The 20571-nt window shown below is 37.7% G+C and overlaps 1 protein-coding gene across 2 annotated transcripts; it reads left to right on the plus strand.

The window, feature by feature from the left end:
- The first annotated feature begins 1 nt into the window (after position 1).
- On the plus strand, positions 2–18214 carry RECQL (RecQ like helicase). 2 transcript variants are annotated; one of them, XM_032184964.1, is made up of 15 exons: positions 2–127; positions 1932–2001; positions 4075–4272; positions 5568–5747; positions 6418–6524; positions 8117–8315; positions 9534–9700; positions 10252–10333; positions 11437–11585; positions 11671–11788; positions 13439–13577; positions 14362–14453; positions 16079–16298; positions 17181–17310; positions 17512–18214. In XM_032184964.1, the coding sequence occupies exons 2-15, from the start codon at positions 1986–1988 to the stop codon at positions 17698–17700; spliced, it is 1986 nt and encodes a 661-aa protein (XP_032040855.1). In that variant the 5' UTR covers positions 2–127; positions 1932–1985; the 3' UTR covers positions 17701–18214. The 2 variants fall into 2 exon arrangements, with proteins under 2 accessions (XP_032040855.1, XP_032040862.1); XM_032184971.1 differs by lacking the exon at positions 2–127 and adding an exon at positions 155–311.
- The last annotated feature ends 2357 nt before the right edge of the window (positions 18215–20571 follow it).

The following is a 20571-nucleotide window of genomic DNA, read 5'->3' on the forward strand; positions in this document are numbered from 1 at the left end:
GGGGCCGTTTTGGGGCCGTTTCGGGCTGTTTTGGGGCCGCGGCTGTAAGCGCCGAGGTGGCTCCAGCGGGGGCGGCTGGAGGTGCGGGTGGGCCTGGGAACGGCCGGGCTGAGTGCTGGTCTGCGACGTGAGTTCGGCTTTAAGAAGAAATAAATTTGGTTCTTCAGTCGGGGGCTTATGGGGTGCTCGCCGGGGTGTGGGGGCTGCCCGCAGGTTGTGCCCTGCTGCTGCGTCGCGTGAGCGGCGCTTCCTCGGCTGTGAAGGCGATGGAGTACGTGGAATGGCCTCAGGCTGCGCCAGGGGAGGTTCAGGTTGGAAATGAGGAGACACTTCTGCTCATAAAGAACAGTCAGGCACTGGGACGGGTTGCCCGGGGAGGTGGTGGAGTCACCGTGTGCAAGGAGAGGCTGGACGTGGTGCTGTGGGACATGGTTTACTGGGTGACACTGGGTGATGGTTGGAGCAGATGATCTTGGAGGGCTTTCCCATCCTGAATGGTTCCGTGATGGGCTGGGCTCCGTGTGCACCGTGCCCCTTGCACAGGGGGTACCTCAGAGTTGGGGGCTGGAGGGAAGGGGAGTGAGGGAGCTCCCAGCGCCAGGACGCTGAGCCGCAGGGTGACAAGTGACGCTGGTTCCCAGCTTGTCATAGCTGTGGCCACCGCCTGTTTGCATAGCGGCCTTCTGCCTCCCCAGCAGGCTGCTTACAAAAAGCTCTAACGGGATGTGGTAGTAACCAGCTGTTCGTACAGTGGGGTGAAGCTGCCTAAGGGGCACAATGCTTTCACTTGCCTTTTGTCCAAAAAAGCTCCTAAGGTATGAGTTCATCTTTATTCAGCTCCTTAGGAGCTGCATTTTTGAGGAGTCAAAGGGTAGGTGGGGACTTTGCTGGCAGTGCTGTTATAGAATCAGCTGGAAGGTATGCTGAGCTATGTCTTTTAGAGGCAGAATCTAAACTAACAGCTTACAGAGCCTCAGCGCAATAGAGGAGAACTATAGGTAACTTTAATTTGCTTCCCACACTTTGGATAAGAAAATGGCTTATGAGCTATCAGTCTGGTGATATTTGTGACTATTGCATTTATCTGGAGGGAACAGAAATAGTGTATTGCATTTGCAGATTGTCAGTTCTGTAGCTACTGATTTTTTTGTATGTCCCTACCTGCTCTGTATTTTGGAGAAGCAAACATTTCCAGATGCTTTTGTGCAAGTGACAGGTGGTAGAAAGACAGGACTGTAACTCTGATTTTGTGGGTGACGTGGAAACTGCTGAATTATCCTATCAACTTCTGTCTGAAGTGTGGGACTTTGTTTTGCATACAGATTCTTCTGACAAATTCGGTCCTTTATTTGCATGTTCTTTGTTTATGTATGTATTTTTCCACCATTTGTAGGAACACAGTAAAATAGGTAGGATACAGATCAGCTTCTAGTGCTGGTCCACTGAATTAGCTCCCTTTCACCTTCTTTGGGTGAGTATCCTCTAGGTATTATGGTGGATACTTTTCTAATGGACAGAATGTAATTGTTCTGATTTTTCTGTAAAGTAGTTGTTGAAGAGAACCAAAAAAGGTAGGCCTAGGGGAGGTCAATGACTGGTCTATATTACACCATTCATCTATTAAGAAGGAAGAGAGAGTGTTTTGTAAAATTTAAGTTTTGGTCAAAATTCACATGGTTTCATTGGAAGGCTGGTAAGCTCTGTGTAGCCTTAGGATCTGTTTATGACTTCTTATCTGTCCTTTTTGCAGAAGGGAAAAAAGTGTGTTGTCATGTAGTTGGATATTTTTATTATGGACAGATTAAATGAACCTATACTTAACCTGTTATACTAACACCTTATATATTAATGAAAAATTTCTTGCAGTAGATTTGTTCTAAATGTAGAAGGATTAGTAATGTTGTGTTTTTTTTTTTTTTCATTATTATTAGTGACAGTTTGGTTAAGCAAATTCTCCTGAGGATAGCCTTCTGTAATCTCCAGAGATGGCAGCTGTTGCAGGTAATCCAAAATTAGTATTCAGTGTGTTCATTTTGCTGCCTTTTGGCTAACGGACTAGATCACATGATGTTATTTATTGTTCTTTATATGAATTTAATGTATGCAGAAAGGAGTGTGTCAGGTCTGTGTTGTTACACATTGCCCAGAAGGCCAACTGCATTCTGGGCTGCATCAAAAGAGGAGTGGCCAGCAGGTCAAGGGAGGTGATTGTCCCCCTCTGCTCTGCCCTTGTGAGGCCCCACCTGGAGTGCTGCGTCCAGGTCTGGAGCCCCCAGCACAAGAAGGATGTGAAGCTTTTAGATTGGGTCCAGAGGAGGGACACAAAGATGATCAAGGGGCAGGAGCACCTCTCCTACAAAGATAGGCTGGGAGAGCTGGGGATGTTCAGCCTACAGAAGAGAAGGGTGACCTCATCGCAGCCTTTCAGTACTTAAAGGGGTCTTATAAAAAGGATGGATAGGGACTCTTGGGTAGATAATGATAGGACAAGGGGGAATGATTTTAAACTGAAAGAGGGGAGATTTAGATTAGAGGTCAGAAGGAAATTCTTCTCTCAGAGGGTCGTGAGGCACTGGCACAGGCTGCCCAGAGTGGTTATGGATGTCCCATCCCTGGAGGTGTTCAAGGCCAGGCTGGATGAGGCCCGGGGCAACCTGATTACTGGGTGGCATCCCTGCCCATGGCAGGGGGTTTGCAACTGGGTGGTCTTTAAGATCCATTCCAACCTGAGCCATTCTGTGATTCTATACTTCAGATGTGAAGAAAAAGGTCTTTTCATAGGATGGTAGAATGGTTTGGGTTGGAAGGGACCTTTTAAGATCACCTGGTCCAGGCCTCCTGCTTTTTTTTTTTTTTTTTTTTTTTTTTTTTGAACTGAATAACTTTTTGTTTCTTGGATTAAAAACTAAAATTTAAGTAGGTGTATCTGGCCAAATGACTTGGCTTTCAGTGCTTTGACAGTATGCTTCATATTTTAAGACACTTTCAACTCATTCCTGCTGAATGAAAGTGGGCATTTTGGAAGACAAGTATCCCCATTTTGTGCCATTTATAATGAGAATATCTTTTTCCATATGAATGATTTTTACTCCCATAAGCAAATTATCATATCTGCTATGTTTAGACCAAAACCAGTTATTATGGAGGAAAAAAAAAAAAAGAAAAGCATAAGAAATGTCTTTTCTTTTTCAACCTGTCTCTGAAGTGGTGGTATGCGTTAAATGTTAATAACTTTTAACCTGGGGGCTTGAGTTCTAGAACACAATCCATAATTCACACAGATGCACATAGGGATGTAAAAAGGCAAATCCCTGCCAAGCATTCACTTATGTAAGTCAGCCTTTTGGGGAGTGTTTGCTTCAGCTTTTTCAGATTTGAACAGTGTGTGTAAAAGCTTTTGTCCTCCATGTTCAAACCTTGACATTTAGCAAACGCTCTGGTTCTGCATGAAAAGGGAGATCTGGGTGCAAGAAATAAAGCTTTCTGCTATTACCCCCATTTCCATCTTCAGAAGACCTTTGCTTGCTGAGTTTAATGTTGATTCTTACATGTAAATGATTTCTGCTAAAAATGTGCTAACATTGTGCTCACATTGCAAATGGCTGGATGGCTGGAGTACTGCTTTTGTGCTCATTGAAGCTGTTTCAGCTTTAATATCAGGCAAATGCAATTTGCTTTTCATTGCTCAACATACATCTGGAGAAAATAAGATAATGGCAAGAGTTTCTCTGGTGAGACACCACTTCTGAGAAATTAGGTTAAGGTGATTTTTTATTAGTTATGTTGCATATCTCTCATACACTGTATTGGAGATGACAACCTAGAGTATATAGTTCCTAAATTAATAGGTCATATAAAACCACATATGTTGTTAAGCCTTGCTAAGTATTTTTATGTGGTATGTACAAAGATTAAGATGGTGTAAACTTAACTGGTAGGCCTATCATGCTGTCTTTTTCTCTAGATGCTGTTTATTTTTAATTTCGTTTGTTCTTGATCAATGTGTGAAATACAATGCCCTTTAAAACTGTGATTAGTAGTGACTATTTTGCCTTCACCCTGTTTTCTCTTCAGTGCTAGAGGAGGAATTGCTTTCCATTGAAAATGAGCTGCAGGCAGTGGAGATGCAGATTCAGGAGCTTCTGGATAAACAACAGGAACTTATTCAGAAGAAGACAATGTTAAAAGGGCTGATAAAGAAGTCTTCAGGAGACTTGGAGGCAGGGGGAAGTAAAGAAATTGAAACCTCAGCTGAAGCGTGGAACAAAAAAGGTTTGAAGAGTCAAATTCAAATATTCTAGCACAGAAGTAATCTAATTCAGTATGGGAAAAATGTGTTCATACAGAGTTTTGTTTGGATAATGATATTGTTCCATTTCATTTTGTTCAGCTGGGTGGCCTGTCATCTTAATTACATGGGTTAATATTTGTACTTACCTCACTGGACATTCCTTAATACTAATCTGAGTTCTTATGGACAGAATTATGACAATAATGGCCTGTTATAACTACTTTTATTCTTTATATAACTACTTTTATTCTTGCTGCGAAGTCACAGCTTGACTGGAGTAGCTAAAAGAATCCAAGAGTAAATCTGCATGTATTGCAATACTTATTTTTAGATCCAAAATAATCAGGGAATAATTAGTCTGGATATTTTCTAGATTTGTTAATAAGTCTTGCACTCCTGAAGATACTTTGCACTGTCTCTCTGTTTTTTTTTTGTTTTTTTTTGTTTTGCTTGAATGGGTGGTTTCTCCTGTGGGTTATTTAGCCCCACCATTTTACTTAATGATGCAAATTAGATGGATGCTGACTGCTGAAAATCATGTAGCATGCATTATTTCAGTAGAGTTGGCTCTACTTACAAGTGTCCCATGGTGGTGTGAGGTCTGCTCTCCTTTTGGAAGTGCCATCTTTAAAATTAAACATTAACTGAAGTCCTAGATAGCTGGTGGGTCTCGACTGTAATTCCTGGCAAATTCAATTTAGATCTTCTTATTATTTTCCTCCTCTTCTACTTCACATGTAATTCGGAAGTGCATTGTTAGTTCCTGCCTGTATCTATTATATGTAGCTTTTTGTTTTGTTTGTTTTTTAATGAAATTGATTTTGTAGTCTAACCTATATTTGTCCAAGTTTGGTAAAACATTATGCACATATTGATACTTCGTAATTGCAAATCACTGCTATTGAAGAGATTGATTATGTTTTGCGTGTCTTTGTGCCTCGTTCTCTCCTTCTAAGCTTCAAAACCTAACACCTTTTTAATCAGATGCTGCATATTTACATATAAAATAAGAAGTACAGCTAAATTTGGTCTCGGTATAAAGCTTGCTGAAATCATTGGGAAGCTTTTCTTGTTTTCAGAGAACTTTGGAACTTAGCTGTGATCTCTGTAAATTAGGAAGCTAATGTGTGCCCTTATTGAATCTTTGAACACGTTCATGTATGTGAAATTACATCACTTTCAGATCTCGTTATTGTATATGTAAATTACCGTTCCTTGTGTTTTAAGAAAGTAGTTATAAAATGCATGGTTGTTTGTTTTTTTTTTTTCTTAACAGATTTTCCATGGTATGAGAAGATAAAAACTGCATTGCAGAGCAAGTTTAAACTCCAGAAGTTCAGGTCCTTGCAACTTGAAACAGTAAATGCTGTAATGTCAGGAAAGGATGTATTTCTTGTCATGCCTACAGGTGGTGGAAAGAGCCTTTGTTATCAGTTACCGGCTGTCTGTTCTGATGGTATGTAAAGGGAGGAAACAATATATGAACAATTTGATATAGTTACTCTCTTCTGTAGTTATATGAAGAATGCATGTTACATTGGAGTCTGATATCACAGTATGGGGTTGGGGGAAAGAGTGAAGATTTGAGGGGAAGATTTACTGGAAATACTTGTTTTGTTCTTTTTTATTTATTTATTTTAAGGAGTAGTAGCAGCTTTAGATCCAGATTATTTGGGAGACAGTCTGTGTATTCATTTGTAAAAACAAGTATTCATTGTAGTTTTCAAACTTTTTTTTTTTTTTAATAACCCATCCAATTGTTTGAAAAAATCTAACCTACCAATACTTAGCATTGCTTAGTTATGTGTTACCTCATGACACAGCTGTGAATCTAACTTGCTTTGCTTTGTATATTAGTTCTTATACTCTGTAGCACAGTTGTTTGTGGTCTAAGAAAACGTTCATGTCAAAGACAGTTGATCAAATTTATCCCTATGTGACCTATCGCTCCCTTATCTGTCTAGGAGAGGAATCTGCTACTAAGCATGAAGTTTAAGTGCCTGTTGGGCAGTTCTTACAGAACAGGATTGATGCAATAGTTTTTTTTGTTTGCCCGTTTTTAAATGTATTAGAGAGAACACCATTCAAACAAGGCTTCAGATGCCACAAATAATTTATTGTTACAGGTTTCACACTCGTGATATGTCCTTTGATATCACTTATGGAAGATCAACTCATGGTTCTGGAACATCTTGGCATTTCTGCAACTTTATTAAATGCTTCAAGCAGTAAGGTATGTTTAACTGCCCAATTTTGATGCCTTTTTATGAAATATATGCTGGTGTCTTGCCTCTGTGTTATTTATGAATGCTGAATGAATGGCACAGTTTTAGCATCTAATGCTATTCTGTCAACAGTATCTTGAGAGATATATGCTGCGGTATGGATAACGTGATTGAGTTATTGCATTACAGAATCACAGAAATGTAGGGGTTGGAAGGGACCTCAAGAGTTCATGAGGTCCAACCCCCCTGCCAAAGCAGGTTCCCTAGAGGAGGTTGCCCAGGTAGGCGTTCAGACAGACATCGAGTATCTCCAGAGAAGGAGACTCCACAACCTCCCTGGGCAGCCTGTTCCAGTGCTCCGTCACCCTCACTGTGAAGAAGTTCTTTTGCATGTTGGTGTAGAACTTCCTGTGATCCATCTTTTTGACCACTGCCCCTTGTCCTGTCCCCATAAACCACTGAAAAGAGGTTGGCCAAATTCCTCTGTCTCCCACACTTAAGATATTTGTAAACATTGGTAAGATCCCCCCTCAGTCTCTTCTTCTCAAGGCTGAGCAGACCCAGGTCTCTCAGTCTTTCCTTATAGGGAAGATACTCCAGGCCCCGTATCATCTTTGTGTCTCTCCGCTGGACTCTTTCCAGGAGATCCCTGTCTTTTTTGTGCCAGGGAGCCCATAACTGGACACAGTACTCAAGGTGAGGCCTGACCAGGGCAGAGTAGAGGGGGAGGATCACCTCCCTTGATCTGCTGGCCACGCTCCTTTTAATGCACGCTAGGATCCCATTGGCCTTCTTGGCCACCAGGGCACACTGCTGGCTCATGGAAATTTCTTGTTTTCCTGTTGTAATAACAAGAACACATTTAAGCCAACATATTTCAGGGAATAAATGGATTTCATGGGGCTATTTAAAGGATGTGAGTTACCTTTGGTGTTTATTCTATGTTTTTACTCAGTTTCTAGGTTTGAAAGAAGGTTAGGGGAGGTGATCATTATTATCTAGTACTGACATGGTGAGGAATGCAGGCTTTTACTTATCTTACTTTGGGATGGTAAACTGATCCTGAGACCAGCAAGCAATGTATTTCCCGGTCTGTTATTAGTCAATTTCTTTTTATAGTGAAATACTTTTTTTCCTGATTGCCAGGAGGTCGTAGTCATTAAATTGCACACGAGAGTGGGTTTGGTAGGTAAGTGGCCTGATGCAACTTGCCAAACTTAGAGTGAGCTTTGAGGTAGAGCACTTTGAAAATTCAGTAATAGAAGTTACGGTTGGTACTTGTAGTACCACAGTTTTTTTTGGTACATTATAGCTTAATGGGAAAATGCAGATAGAACATGCTGAAACTAAGACAAACTTTCAGTAGTTTGCTTTTTCAAAGTTCTGCAACAAATTCTCCAAGTATTAAAATGAATGTTTTATATGTAGTGATCTGCTGCAAAGACTTACAGTAGCAATAAATACTATGCAACAGTTTATCAGTCTCTGTTAATCACCCCCGTATGAATTGTTAATAACCTCTTAAGAATCTTAGCAGTAAGCAACTTCTGTGTGTTGCACTAGTTTGTTCGCCCCTGATTTCTCCTTTTGTTTTGAACAGGAACATGTGAAGTGGGTTCATACTGAAATGCTAAAAAGAAATTCACAACTGAAGCTCATTTATGTGACCCCGGAGAAGATTGCAAAAAGCAAAATGTTCATGTCAAAGCTAGAGAAAGCTTATCAAGCAGGGTGTCTTGCTCGCATTGCTGTAGATGAGGTCCACTGTTGTAGTCAGTGGGGCCATGACTTCAGGCCTGGTATGCTCATTAGTAATCCAGTTTGCAGTGTTATTCAGGCATCAATAAATACTAAGTTAGGCCTGGAATAAAGACAAGTTCTTTCTTCATGTGTTGAAGAAGTACTTCCATATTTAGGTATGGCAAGAATCTGTGTTAGCTCAAGGACTTTAATTAACAAATGACTCTGTCATTGTCCAAGAGCTAAGTTCATGCAAGTTGCAGCAATTTCATTGTACATTTTGCTGTCAGTATCATGAAAAGCTGCTAATGAAACTGTTTTTGGCTGCCTCCTGTAATACAGCCAGTACAGTCATCTTTAATCTGCTACAGGAAAAAAAATGGGTAATTTTTTATACCACTCTGTTAACGCTGTGGGTGAGGTAAAGAATTTAATTCTAGGATGCCAAGGATCATGATCTGATAAGATATCTGCATTAGAGGTGATGATAATATTTTGGAAATTCATGTGATATATTTTAATTGCTTCTAAAGCAGTTTGAAATAAATGTTCTTGATTTTTGGGGAAAGAAAAGGTGCTTCAGATGGTTTCTTATCTTGTCAGAAAACTAACTTACTGTCTCTTTGCCTTTAAAAGAAAAACTTTGATTTGGAGCAAAAATAACTGTGAAGTCAACCTTTGCAGTTTTGATTTAAAAAAAAAAAAAAGTGTCTGAGCAAAGAGCTGGTGCAAGTGAAACAGGCGATGTGGAATTTGGATATGTGTCTCTGACTGCATTTCTGTTTGGAGGCAACAAGTCATTGTCAGCACTGAGCCTTTAAAATATTTCCTGAGTATAGTCTTTATTCAGTATTTTTTTCAAATTCCGCATTGCTTGTTTCTTATCAAAGCTGTGTTTACAAAACAAAACAAAAAAACAAAACAACAACAAACACAACTATTCTTAAAAATATACCTGCAAAATAATCTGAATGTTGGTTAATGCAATGCCACTTAAATTTTTATAATTTTTAATGAGTTCTATTTCAGTGTTTTGCCTTTTGAATTGTGACTTTTATAAAATTCAATTAGAAGAGAAAGTAATTTTAAGTAGAACCTTCTTATTACTTCAGTTTGATATGTAAATTAGCTCTGTGGTAACTAGCAGTAATAGTAATATCAGCAACATTTATTGCATTATTATCCCATCTAATACTATCAAGGTGAATATATTTTTTTTAAACTTTGGATCTGTAGGATAAGACGTTTTTCTTTCCCCTTTTTGTATTCTTGCTTAGACTACAAGTCCCTTGGTATCTTGAAAAGACAGTTTCCCAATGCTCCCTTGATTGGGTTAACTGCAACTGCTACAAATCATGTTTTAAAGGATGCTCAGACAATTTTGCATGTTCAGAAATGCATTACTTTTACGGCGTCTTTCAACCGGCCCAATCTTTACTATGAGGTATGTTTTTATTATCTGTTTGTTGAACTGCATCACAGTCTTCTTATATTCTGTAAGTTACAGCTGATGAATTTCAGGATAGATTGCCAATTATCCATTTTCATAATATGTAGTTTGCAACTTAATGACGGTGTTGTTTAATGACTTGATTTGAACTTGCAGTCATCTGCATAGGAATGTGGGCTGCCCAGTTCTCTGTGAGCAAGGCTTCACAGATAAGGCTGTGTATGGGTGAGAGGTGGGCAGCAGGCTCAGACTGCTGCAACCTATTGGAAAGTATGTCATATCATTGCAAAAAGGTGTGAATTATTGTGTTGTACTGTATTTTCTGTCTGTCTGTATCTTCTTTCATTGTTCTTTATGGGAAAATTTGTGGGCTTTTTTTTCTATGGGCTTTTGAGATGTAATCTCTCTCTTTATAATCAAAGTACGGTAATTTTGGTTAAACAACAGAGCAGTTGTATTCATTATACTGGGAGAAGTAGGGTGATAGAATTGTCTGACAGACTTTACCAACTTGAAGAACTCTGACACATGTATTTTCCTTTGAGGTTCGGCATAAACCTTCAAGTAATGAAGATTTCATCGAGGACATTGTTAAGGTCATTAATGGAAGATACAAAGGGCTCTCAGGTAAACAGTGTAGAAGCATGTTATTATTTATAATTTTCAGCATTATAGGAATGACTTCAAATGATCATATAGAAACATATGGAGAAACATATAGAGAAATTCCACTTTCACCTTACATTGAACAACCAATGCTAAAGGAGATGAAACTTAATAAGATCCCTACCTTGAGTAATTAATCTTTTCATTCTTTACTGTTTACTTGTATCTTCTGAAGTATTAAATATAATGTTGACTTAAGTAGAACAATGTTTACATAGGTAAGAATAATAGCAAATTTTAAGACAGTAAAAACAAGTCTCAAAGTTGTCTATGTTCTTACTTCTTTCCCATATAATATCTGTGTTAGTGTACTTAATACCTTTAACAGTTCTTTTTCATATTTGATCATAAAATGAATGTATTACTCAGTGGATGGATGATGGGGTGAATTGTGTTTCTGTGATGAAGGTAGAACTGTAAAAGCTGGACTTTATGCAACCAGTAGAATTACGTACTGCAAATCAAGAGGGCAGTCATATTATAAAGGCAACAGGACACAGTTTTCTGGAGCAGCAGTCAATCCCTGTCTCTGCTGTAGAACTCTGTGGCTGTGATGGTCAGCTCCCTGTGTACAGAACTGCACTGAAATTATTACAAACTTATTACAAAAGGACATGATGGACCTCTTTAATAAAGGAACCACTTTACATAAGCACTAACAAGCATTGTCTACCTTGAATATTGACAGAATACTGCCATGATTATGCAGATTGGCATCCATATTTTCTCTTCAGTCTACAAGCCAAAGCTGGAGACTGAACTCTGTTTCTGTAGTAGGAGAAAACCCTAAAAGATAGGTAAGCCACTTTTTGAATAGTTCAAGAAGCCTGTTAGGAGGACTTTTATATTACCTTTTACCTATTTTGTCTTTTTCAAATTGATTATTTAAATTCCATTCATGGCTACCAATACCACATACTGAATAGGCATGAGGACCATTTACTGATTTTTATTTAAGTTAATAATTTTTTAATTTTTTTTTCTCCTTAAGTATTGGGGATTGTTTTATTGTTTTTTAATATTTTTGAAGACATTACGATAAAGCATCTTTCACTTTTGTGCAGGAATAGTGTACTGCTTTTCTCAGAAGGACTCTGAGCAAGTTACTATGAGTCTGCAGAAACTGGGAATCAAGGCAGGGACATACCATGCAAATATGGATGCTAAATATAAGACCAAAGTTCATAAAGGATGGGCAGCAAATCAAATCCAGGTTAAGTAGATACTTTTCATAGACTTCTGTCTCATTTAAAAAAATTGTGTTTTAGTACCTTGATGGTTTCTTAATCTTATTTCAGGTTGTAGTGGCAACTGTTGCTTTTGGCATGGGAATTGATAAACCTGACGTGAGGTTTGTAATTCATCATTCTATGAGCAAGTCAATGGAGAACTACTATCAAGAGAGTGGACGTGCAGGTATTGTAGGAAACAGCGTTTGCAAAGCATCAGTTGACATCTATTTAACCAGTAGAATTGTTCTTTCATTTTAGATATGTGTGCAGTGTCCTGTCTGTGATTTGGGCTACAAAGTGTATAATGCCACTGTGCCTCTATTTAGTCTTTAAAGCAGATACAAAAAACATTCATGATCTGAGGCCTCTGTACTGTAGTGTAGCAAAAATAACTGAATATTTAGTCCTTTACTCAGCATTTTTTTGAGTTACTTGATTTTTGTGTCATCTGTGGCATACCAGAATAGTTCCCTAATGTGACATTGATTAGATTAGTCACAGAAAATATATTGTTTTATTTGCATAGCAACTGGGATGCAAAATCTGCTCAGATTTTTCTCTAGATGATGTATGATCTCTCTGAATTTTACTGGCCACAGAAAAATAAGTGGGATGAGGAGCCTGAGGGTTGGAATTTTAAGGGTTGACCAGTGTATAGCAGCACTAAACAGCTGGTGTAGCTTTTTTTTTTTAAAAAAAAAAAAAAAAAAAAAAAAGTTGTGTTTTTTGTTGTTGAAGGATGTTGGATTTTTTTAAGCTTGTGCTTACTTATTTTTTCAAATACAGATGTGTGAAGGAAAGCCTTCACACAGGAAAAAAAGGGAAGGAAGGACCAAGAAGGCGAATAGGTTGAGATGTTAACTCTGCCTGTATTACAGAACTTGGCTTCAATGTTGGCTGAAGAAATTAAAGAGCCATCAAAGTTTGTGGGAGTTTGTATATGCTTACACTAGAATCTGGCTAGTTTTAGATAGTGCTGAATGTAACAGGAAGTATAGAGATAGGTGAGGCAGGGGTATTACGGGTGCTAAATAGTTACTTCACAGTGTTTATCAGTTTAGGGTGATTTCAACAAGCTTTTATCTGCTTCCTTTGTACATAACTTTATTTAAATGGAATTCTTCTGCAGGGGGTGGAGGGCCATTAAGCACTGCTACTCACCTGCCTGAATGTATCACTTAGCTTCTGAACCTTGCCTTTTTCCCCCAACTACCTATCCAAGTGAAGTAGTTCCTTTCTGTTTTATATTAAACTCCTAGAAAGTGTTAGTTCTTCAGGCCTTCTCAGCTCTCAAGGCCTTGCAAACATCAGGAGGGCACCCATTACATCATCAGGGAGGAAGAGGTGATTTAAGTTCAGCCATAGAAGGCACAGTTGGTTTGAAATTGAGTATTTTGCCAAATCATAAATAAATCTCTCTTCATTTGTTGTCATGAATACATAATGAGATATTTGAAGGTCACAGTGTCTTTTAATCAAGTAATTAGGCTTCAATACATATTTGGATAGAATTTTCCAAGAGATGTAGGGTGAGGAAAAGGTGATTGCATTGATTTTATATCACAGTAATGTTTTATTTTAGTTTTTTTAAGAATCAGAATCTTTGTTGTGTACTATTTTTAGTTTGCTTCATTCTGTAGTTGTAGAAGACTATCCTAAATATATCTTATTTCTAGTCTATATCATGCCGTTCTGTTGGCTGATATATTATGCTTGATAGTCTGTTACAGTGGTGTACTCTATGGGGGCTGCAGAAGCCAATGCAGATGAGAGTGGAATTTGTACCAGAAGATGCTTAAACTCTACATTTTGTGTTTGTTTTAATGCATTTCAGGTAGGGATGACCAAAAAGCTGACTGCATTTTGTATTATGGTTTTGGAGATATATTCAGAATCAGCTCAATGGTAGTGATGGAAAATGTAGGGCAAGAGAAGCTGTATGATATGGTGTCTTACTGCCAGAATGCAAGCAAGTAAGTTACTATAGTGGCTTGGTTGCTTAGTTTTTAAATAGGCTAATTTTGTTGTTTGTTTTTACAGGCTATTTAACAACAAACAAACAGCACAGTGTAGAGACACTGCCTTTGTAACAGAGTCTTGAGTTTGGGGTTTGTAGTTTACCTGCTTACTATGTGTACTCTTACACATAACTGTATGTTGATGTGCTGCTTGTTAGCTTCAGGATAATGTTATGGAAGATGTTACATTGACATAAAATATCTGTCAACAAACAGTGTTTGGATTTCAAATCCCATTCAGAACAATTACTGGAACACTATGTTTTTTTACTCTAAGGTAACAGTGTTTAATGACCACAGAGGAATCCAGATGTGTTTAATGCTTTATCTGCTATACTAGGCTGTATTGAATACATCATGGAAAACGCTTCTGGGTTATAGACGATTCATGCACTCAATGCAGCCTTTGTTGGTCTTGTTCTAAGAATCAGTTTATATTATGAAGATTTTTTTCATTCTACTGGAATTGCAGATCACACTTATTTTTCTGCTTTAACAGAACTGTACCCAGTGCAGTATTTACTATTACTGAAAGCTAATTGATTTTGATTGCTCCTGTTAGCATGACTGACAGGGATGCTGTGTTGCAGTATTTGTCTTCTGATTTACCTGGGACAATTCTTTATGCTTGTTTTGAGATACAAGCTTAACCAGAGGAACTTTTGTCACTTTTATGATTTGTAACACAAGTGTGTAAATTTATCTTCCATAGCCCCTCTTTGCTATTGTGTTCTTTCAGGTGTCGCCGGGTCCTCATAGCCCGTCATTTTGATGAAGTATGGGATTCTGCACACTGCAACAGAATGTGTGATAACTGCTGCAGAGAAAACTGTAAGTAAATTGTTTTTACAAACAAGGAGGAAGAACATGGAAAAGGTTGGCTTAAAAAAAATCTAGTTCAAACAAGCTGTAAGCAACTTATGTAAAGCATGTTTAAGATACTGCCTGTTTCCAAGGTGCAACTTCTGTGATGAACATCAGTTTACAGTGACTTAGTGTTGCTAAATACAGGGTGTTCAGCAGGATACCTCCTAGGTTGGCTTTTTGCATGATGCCAAACACTTGGTGTCTTTCAGACTTAGCAGTAAAATATCAGAGGATTTCAGTGCTGCATGCTCATGAGTCCTGAATTTGTCAGGAGTGTGCATGTGAGGCTTGTGCACACTGAACACACTAATTCAGGATTTTTCTGTGTGCTAGCTCTAACAGCACAACATCTGTCTGGCAAGTGCTCTTCTTTTAGAAGAAAGTTAGGTTTATAAGAGGGAAGTCATATGGGCCATATATGCGTGGAATACGGGAGAGGAACTGAAACAAACCTGGCTGCATGGTAGAAGAGGATGATTTCAGTAGAATGCAATCATCGAACACAAGTTCTTCTGTTGTTTTGCACACAGGCATCCTGGGGAATTACACTTTCTTTTTTCTTGTATACTTTTTGGAGGTAAAGTGGACAAAACAAAGATGTTTAATTTTTTTTGCATTATAAAGTTCTATCTATATAGTAAAGTTGTTTGACAAAATCAAGGCTTAGGTGAAATTTATATTTGGCTCAGAGGTTGAAAAAAGTATGGATCTTGCTTGTACCCAAGAGTTAAAGGTGCAATGTAGTGAAGTATAGTCGAAAGATGTCCTGTTCTGCTGCTTTACCGTCAGGGTCTCTTGACAGATAAGTGAGGTCTGAGGAAACCTAGGAGTAGTACTGCCTTTTCAGCAGTTAATTTTTAGTATTGGAGGAAGGTATTTGGGGTAATTCTATGCCATGATTTGATCATGCAGTAGAAGCATGATCATTATGTTCTGCTTGGATATGTGTGTTATTGCTGTGTAATAATTATTCATGATTAAGATAATCTGTATAGTGACGTTTTTTCTCTCTTGTCCATTAGTGTTTTGAGAGAAGAAATGCCTTGAGTATGTTCCTCAGTTTTTCTTTGACCTCTGATCCTTCCATAATAAATATTATGGGTGAGGAAAATGAATCCAGCTGCAGAATAATATAGTAGCTACTGTACAGAATATACTACAGAATAATATAGTAGCTACTGTACAACTATTATGCTTTGGAAGTGTTTCTTTGAAATAATTGGCAGTTTGTAATGTAAACATTTGTAATATAAACCTGTAAACATCCTTGCAGGTGTTTTAATAACAAAGTAGAAAGATAAATGTAAATTTCACTGCAAATATATCCTGCTTGGACAGATGAAAACTTACAGCTCCATTTGTTAAATTATAGTTTAAAAAAAAAAAAAAAAACAAACAACAAAACAAAACACAAAAAACAACACTTAAAGCATTGGCATTATATGGCAAATATATACATATACAGAAAGATATATTTATACATGTAAAAGTGCTTGTATATACATACACACCTAATGTACATATGGGTACTATCTAAATAAATATATGTGATGACTTACAATTTAATATTATGTCATTTTTACTTGTAGCACTTGAGAAAATGGATATCACAGAGTACTGCAGGGATCTAATCAAGATACTTGAGCAAGCTGAAAACATGAGTGAGAAACTCACTCCACTGAAGTTAGTTGATGCATGGTCTGGGAAAGGTGTATCAAAATTAAGGGTGGCTGAAGTTGTTCCACCAAAGCTCCCTCGAGAGGAAATGGAGAGAATCATTGCCCATTTACTGCTGCAGCAGTATCTGAGGTATGTATGGCAGTACTCCTTTCTTCTTGAACAACTAGTAGTCATTTTTCTTTATTGCCGTGTTGTTTCTCTACAATATTAATAGATATGTTCTGTAGTCTTGTATTCTGAAGTGTTTAATTCTGTAATTCTGTGATTCTGTTTAATGTATTTATAAAAAAAATAGTGCTGTATTTCTACATGAAAATATTAAAATAGAAATGTAGGAATACATGTACTTGAAACACTGCATCTCTCACAAATTTAAAGAGTTGGTGTCTTATGCAGTTAGAAGGCCACAGGAGGCTTCATTCCAGAGAAGTCTGCTGTTTATATTGAGTATTATTTACATGCCATGTGTAAGCAAAGCAAATGGGATTGCCCATATAGAGTTTAAGTCAGGACAGGCTGGCTAATGTGGAGAGTGGTATTCAGAAATTTTAAGAAAGCACAGTGAAAATAATAGCAGTGCTTCTTGTGTCATCTAGTTTTTTGTGTCATATGTTTCTTCTTTTTATATAGTTTCAGAAAATTCCAAGAATATGCACAAATCAAACATTTAATACCTTTATTTTTTGACTAGATTTTTTGCATCCTTTTATGCAGCTGACTTTTTATACTCTAGTCGGTCATCTGCTCACTCTCTCTACATTTTTTCCTTGTTTTCCTGCATGTATTCCAAAAGATTGCATATCTATAGAAGTCCACAAATTAAGCTATGCTAAGCATTGATCAGATTCACTCTAAATTAAGTGACTATCCACTTGGCTAGGTAAAGCAGAATCAAGCTGCTGTTTGGAACGTCAATCAGAAGGGTTAACATATGTGTCCTGTTTTTTACTTGCATGCTTTATCCTGACTTTGTCTCCAACCTTCTGTATAAAACTGATTTAATTTACGCAGGGAAGACTTCAGCTTCACGGCATTTGCTACAATATCCTACCTGAAGATAGGACCAAAAGCAGGACTGCTGAAAAATGAGGCACACCACATCACAATACAAGGGACAACAAACAAGAAAAGTGTTCACAGGGTAAATATATCTGTACCAACTTGCTATATGTATACCTTTCCATTAGAGATTTTTTTTTAAGAGGTTGGCATCTGTTCAATTTATTTTGTATAATAATACAATCAACAGGATTTGAACTAGTCATCATCTTCTCCTTTGCATGGGAACACTAAGAAAGAAAACAAATGTTAGAATTTTAATAGAATTGTTTATAACTTACAGAATAAACCATCTGAGTCTTCAACTTCAAAAGGAAGTAGTGAAAATGCTCAGACTATTTCAGAGACTGTCCAAGATTCAGCGGTGAAGAAGTCACAAGAACGTAAACGGCATAACTGTGGATCTAACTTAAAAGCAAAGAAGTTCAAGCTTCAAGCAGGTGGAGATGACCAGCCAGTAGTTCTTGACTGAGTTGTACAGGTGACATTTAGGATCTCATTCCATGGACAATTCAGTGTGTAAGCTCAATTTGTGTTTTAGTAATGGTATTTTTGTGTGCTTTTCAAATTAAATTTAAAATTTAATTTAAACAAGGATCTTTAATGTCCTCAAGTCTAGAAAAAGTCTTGTGGTTAAGGGAAAATTGCTTGATATCAAAGTAGTTGGGTGTATCTTACGATACAGCAATGACTGCAAACTGTAAGTAATTACTATGTTGCTTTTAACTCTTTTGGAAATCTAATGTATAGAAACTACTATAGTAAATACTGCAGAGTCACATGTTGGAAGGGACTTTCAGAAATCTGATCCCAACCTCCTGCTCAAAGTGGGTCCAGTCAGAACAGTGTGCTCTGGGCTGTGTCCAGTTGAGTTTTGACTATCCCCATGGATGGAGATTTTACAGCCTCTCTGAGAACCTGCTCTGGTGTTTGAGCAGCTTCATGCCAAAAAAAGAATAAAGGAAATTTCTTAGAGCTAATCATTATTTCCTGTATTGCAGTTTGTCTTTTGCCTCATGTCCTATCACTGTGCTCTTCTGAGAAGAGTCTGGCCCCATTGCTGCTATGCTCTTCCATTAGGAAGTTTAAGACAACGATCCCCTTCCACTTCAGCTTTTTTTCTCTTCTTACTCTGGAACAAATCCAGTTATCTCAGCTTCTCCTCCCCAAGTCCCTTGAAAGCTTTGCAGCCCTCTGCTGAAGTCAACAGTGTGTATTAATTTCTTTTAGGGTTCATAATATGCAATATGTTTACCCAGTCTATATAGTCTGTTTCTAGCAACGAGAAAATTATGAGAGAGCATGTCAAGAGACTTGCTGAAGTCAAGGTATCCCTCAAAAATTACTATCCCCATATTTGCATGGGCAGTTAGCTCAGTCAGTTGGGCTGATCAGCATAGTTTGCTAAGGTAGTGCTGACTGGCGAATTCCAGAGATCCTCCTTTTTGAAGACAGAAGGAATGTTTGCAAGGAGGGAGGCAGGAAAACTGAATTCCGTGTTGAATGGTCTCTGGGCATAAAGTTGAACATCGGAAGACCTTGATGTAGTAGGTGCAAAGTGACAGAAGATAAAAATAATTGTTGAGTTATTCTTACCTTGATAAATTTGGAAAACAAACAAACAAACAAACAAAAAAAACAACAAAAAAGAGTTGCTAGCATTTGGTAACTGGTAAAGTCTTTTGCAGCTACCAAGAATTATAAGCACTATTGCTTTTACTTCCACTTGCATTTGTCAGGTTTGGCAGTAGGAATAGCCTGGTTGAGACAATAGGCCTGAAGAGCAGCCATGTCTACACTTTCAATTCTGGTAAGAGCTGCTGAGCTTCTGTTTATGCTTAACATTTAAGCAGTGCTTAAGTTCAAAGATACACGTCATGGTTATGTATTAAAAGTATCTTTGAACAACTTGAAGGTTGAAAATAAGAGCCAACAGATAATGTCCTTTTGAAATTTGATGTGCTTTTAAATACTTAATACAAATTATTGTACTGATTCTTTGTACTCTTTGGCTACCATTAATGAGGTAGATACTGTATGTGCTTACTATTTTGTTTCAAAATTTTAAGAACTTGAGTAAATCTTAGCACTCTTCTTGTTGTTGCATTCAAACGCCTACGGATAGAACATTTGTTTACAGATTCATTTACTCTGACAATCAGAAGTAAATGCTAAGCTTTCACTAGCTTGTAGTTCTGGTGACTTCAGCTTTCTTCAAGTGAAAATTTAGCCCTTTCTTTGCCCCAGGGTTCTGGATTTCCCCTTTCTCCTAAATTAGAAAATGAGGTATATTGACACACTAATACTAGGACTACAAAATGTTGTTGGGTAAATTCATTAACCTGGAAATTACCCTCATCAACTCCTTTGAAACTGATCTCAGCTTAGAGCCTTGTGGGCACCATTATCTTACATGTATTTAAAGGCACCAAACCCTTCAGCAGATAACCTTTGACAAGATTTTGTTTCTTTGGCTGAACTGCACTCGCAGCTTGGATCAGTAACTTCTACTTTTTCTGCTAGTCTTAAATGCAGTGGTAGCTGTATGGGTATGTTGTTACCACCATTAAAGTAGCTGGTTTGAATATGCATCAATTCTAGCTGAACTGGAAGTAGTTTAGAGCTGTTTCCTTAAAAGGCTGCTCAGTATTAGTTGCAACATTTTCAACTTCTATTCTTTGCCACCTACTTAATGAAATTACCTGAAAATAAAGATTGCTAGTGATTTAAATCTACTCCACCAAAGCCTTATTCCGAGGTTGCTGCTGAACACAGAACATTTCTCTAAATGTTTATAATAATTAGTCAAATGTAAATACCAACCTTTTCTTTTTATATAGTTAAAGGTTCATTTTGATACACTAAGTAGACTGGAAGAAAGTGATACCCTTTTCTAAGCAATAAGCAAACCCCCTGACTTAGCCTTATTTCAAATTCAGGCAACCTGAAGTAGTGCTTAAAGAGTCCAGAGAAGCTGATACTTTTTAGTACATCCAAGTGTCAGTGTATGTTAAGAGCTTCACTTCTTTTGCAGTGGAGGGCTCACTAAGTGTTTTTTTTTTTTTTTTTTTTTTTTTTTTTTTTTTTTAGAACAATGTACATTTATACGATTATTATCTTCTGAATTATTTAAAATGTATCAGTATCTTCTTGGTTTAATCCTACTTTGTGTTATGTAATTGTGTGCCAGGAAGCCTTTTTCTTTTCAAGCCTAACATTACCTGTAATGGAGGAATTCAGCTACCTGTACCGCCCTGCTGACTCAACGGTGGCAGTGAGTCCCTGTCTCTCCTCGACAATCTCTATGGACTTGGAGAAATCTTCAGTTGCAGCACTTTTGCAT

This window comes from Aythya fuligula, chromosome 1, assembly GCF_009819795.1.
Source record: "Aythya fuligula isolate bAytFul2 chromosome 1, bAytFul2.pri, whole genome shotgun sequence".
NCBI classification, from domain to species: Eukaryota; Metazoa; Chordata; class Aves; order Anseriformes; family Anatidae; genus Aythya; species Aythya fuligula.

Excerpts from the sequence above, each read along its gene's own strand:
- RECQL (XM_032184964.1), top strand. Across the intron at positions 9,701-10,251 it reads GGCCCAATCTTTACTATGAG|GTTCGGCATAAACCTTCAAG; the intron begins GTATGTTTTTAT and ends TTTTCCTTTGAG. Across the intron at positions 16,299-17,180 it reads CTGCTGCAGCAGTATCTGAG|GGAAGACTTCAGCTTCACGG; the intron begins GTATGTATGGCA and ends TAATTTACGCAG.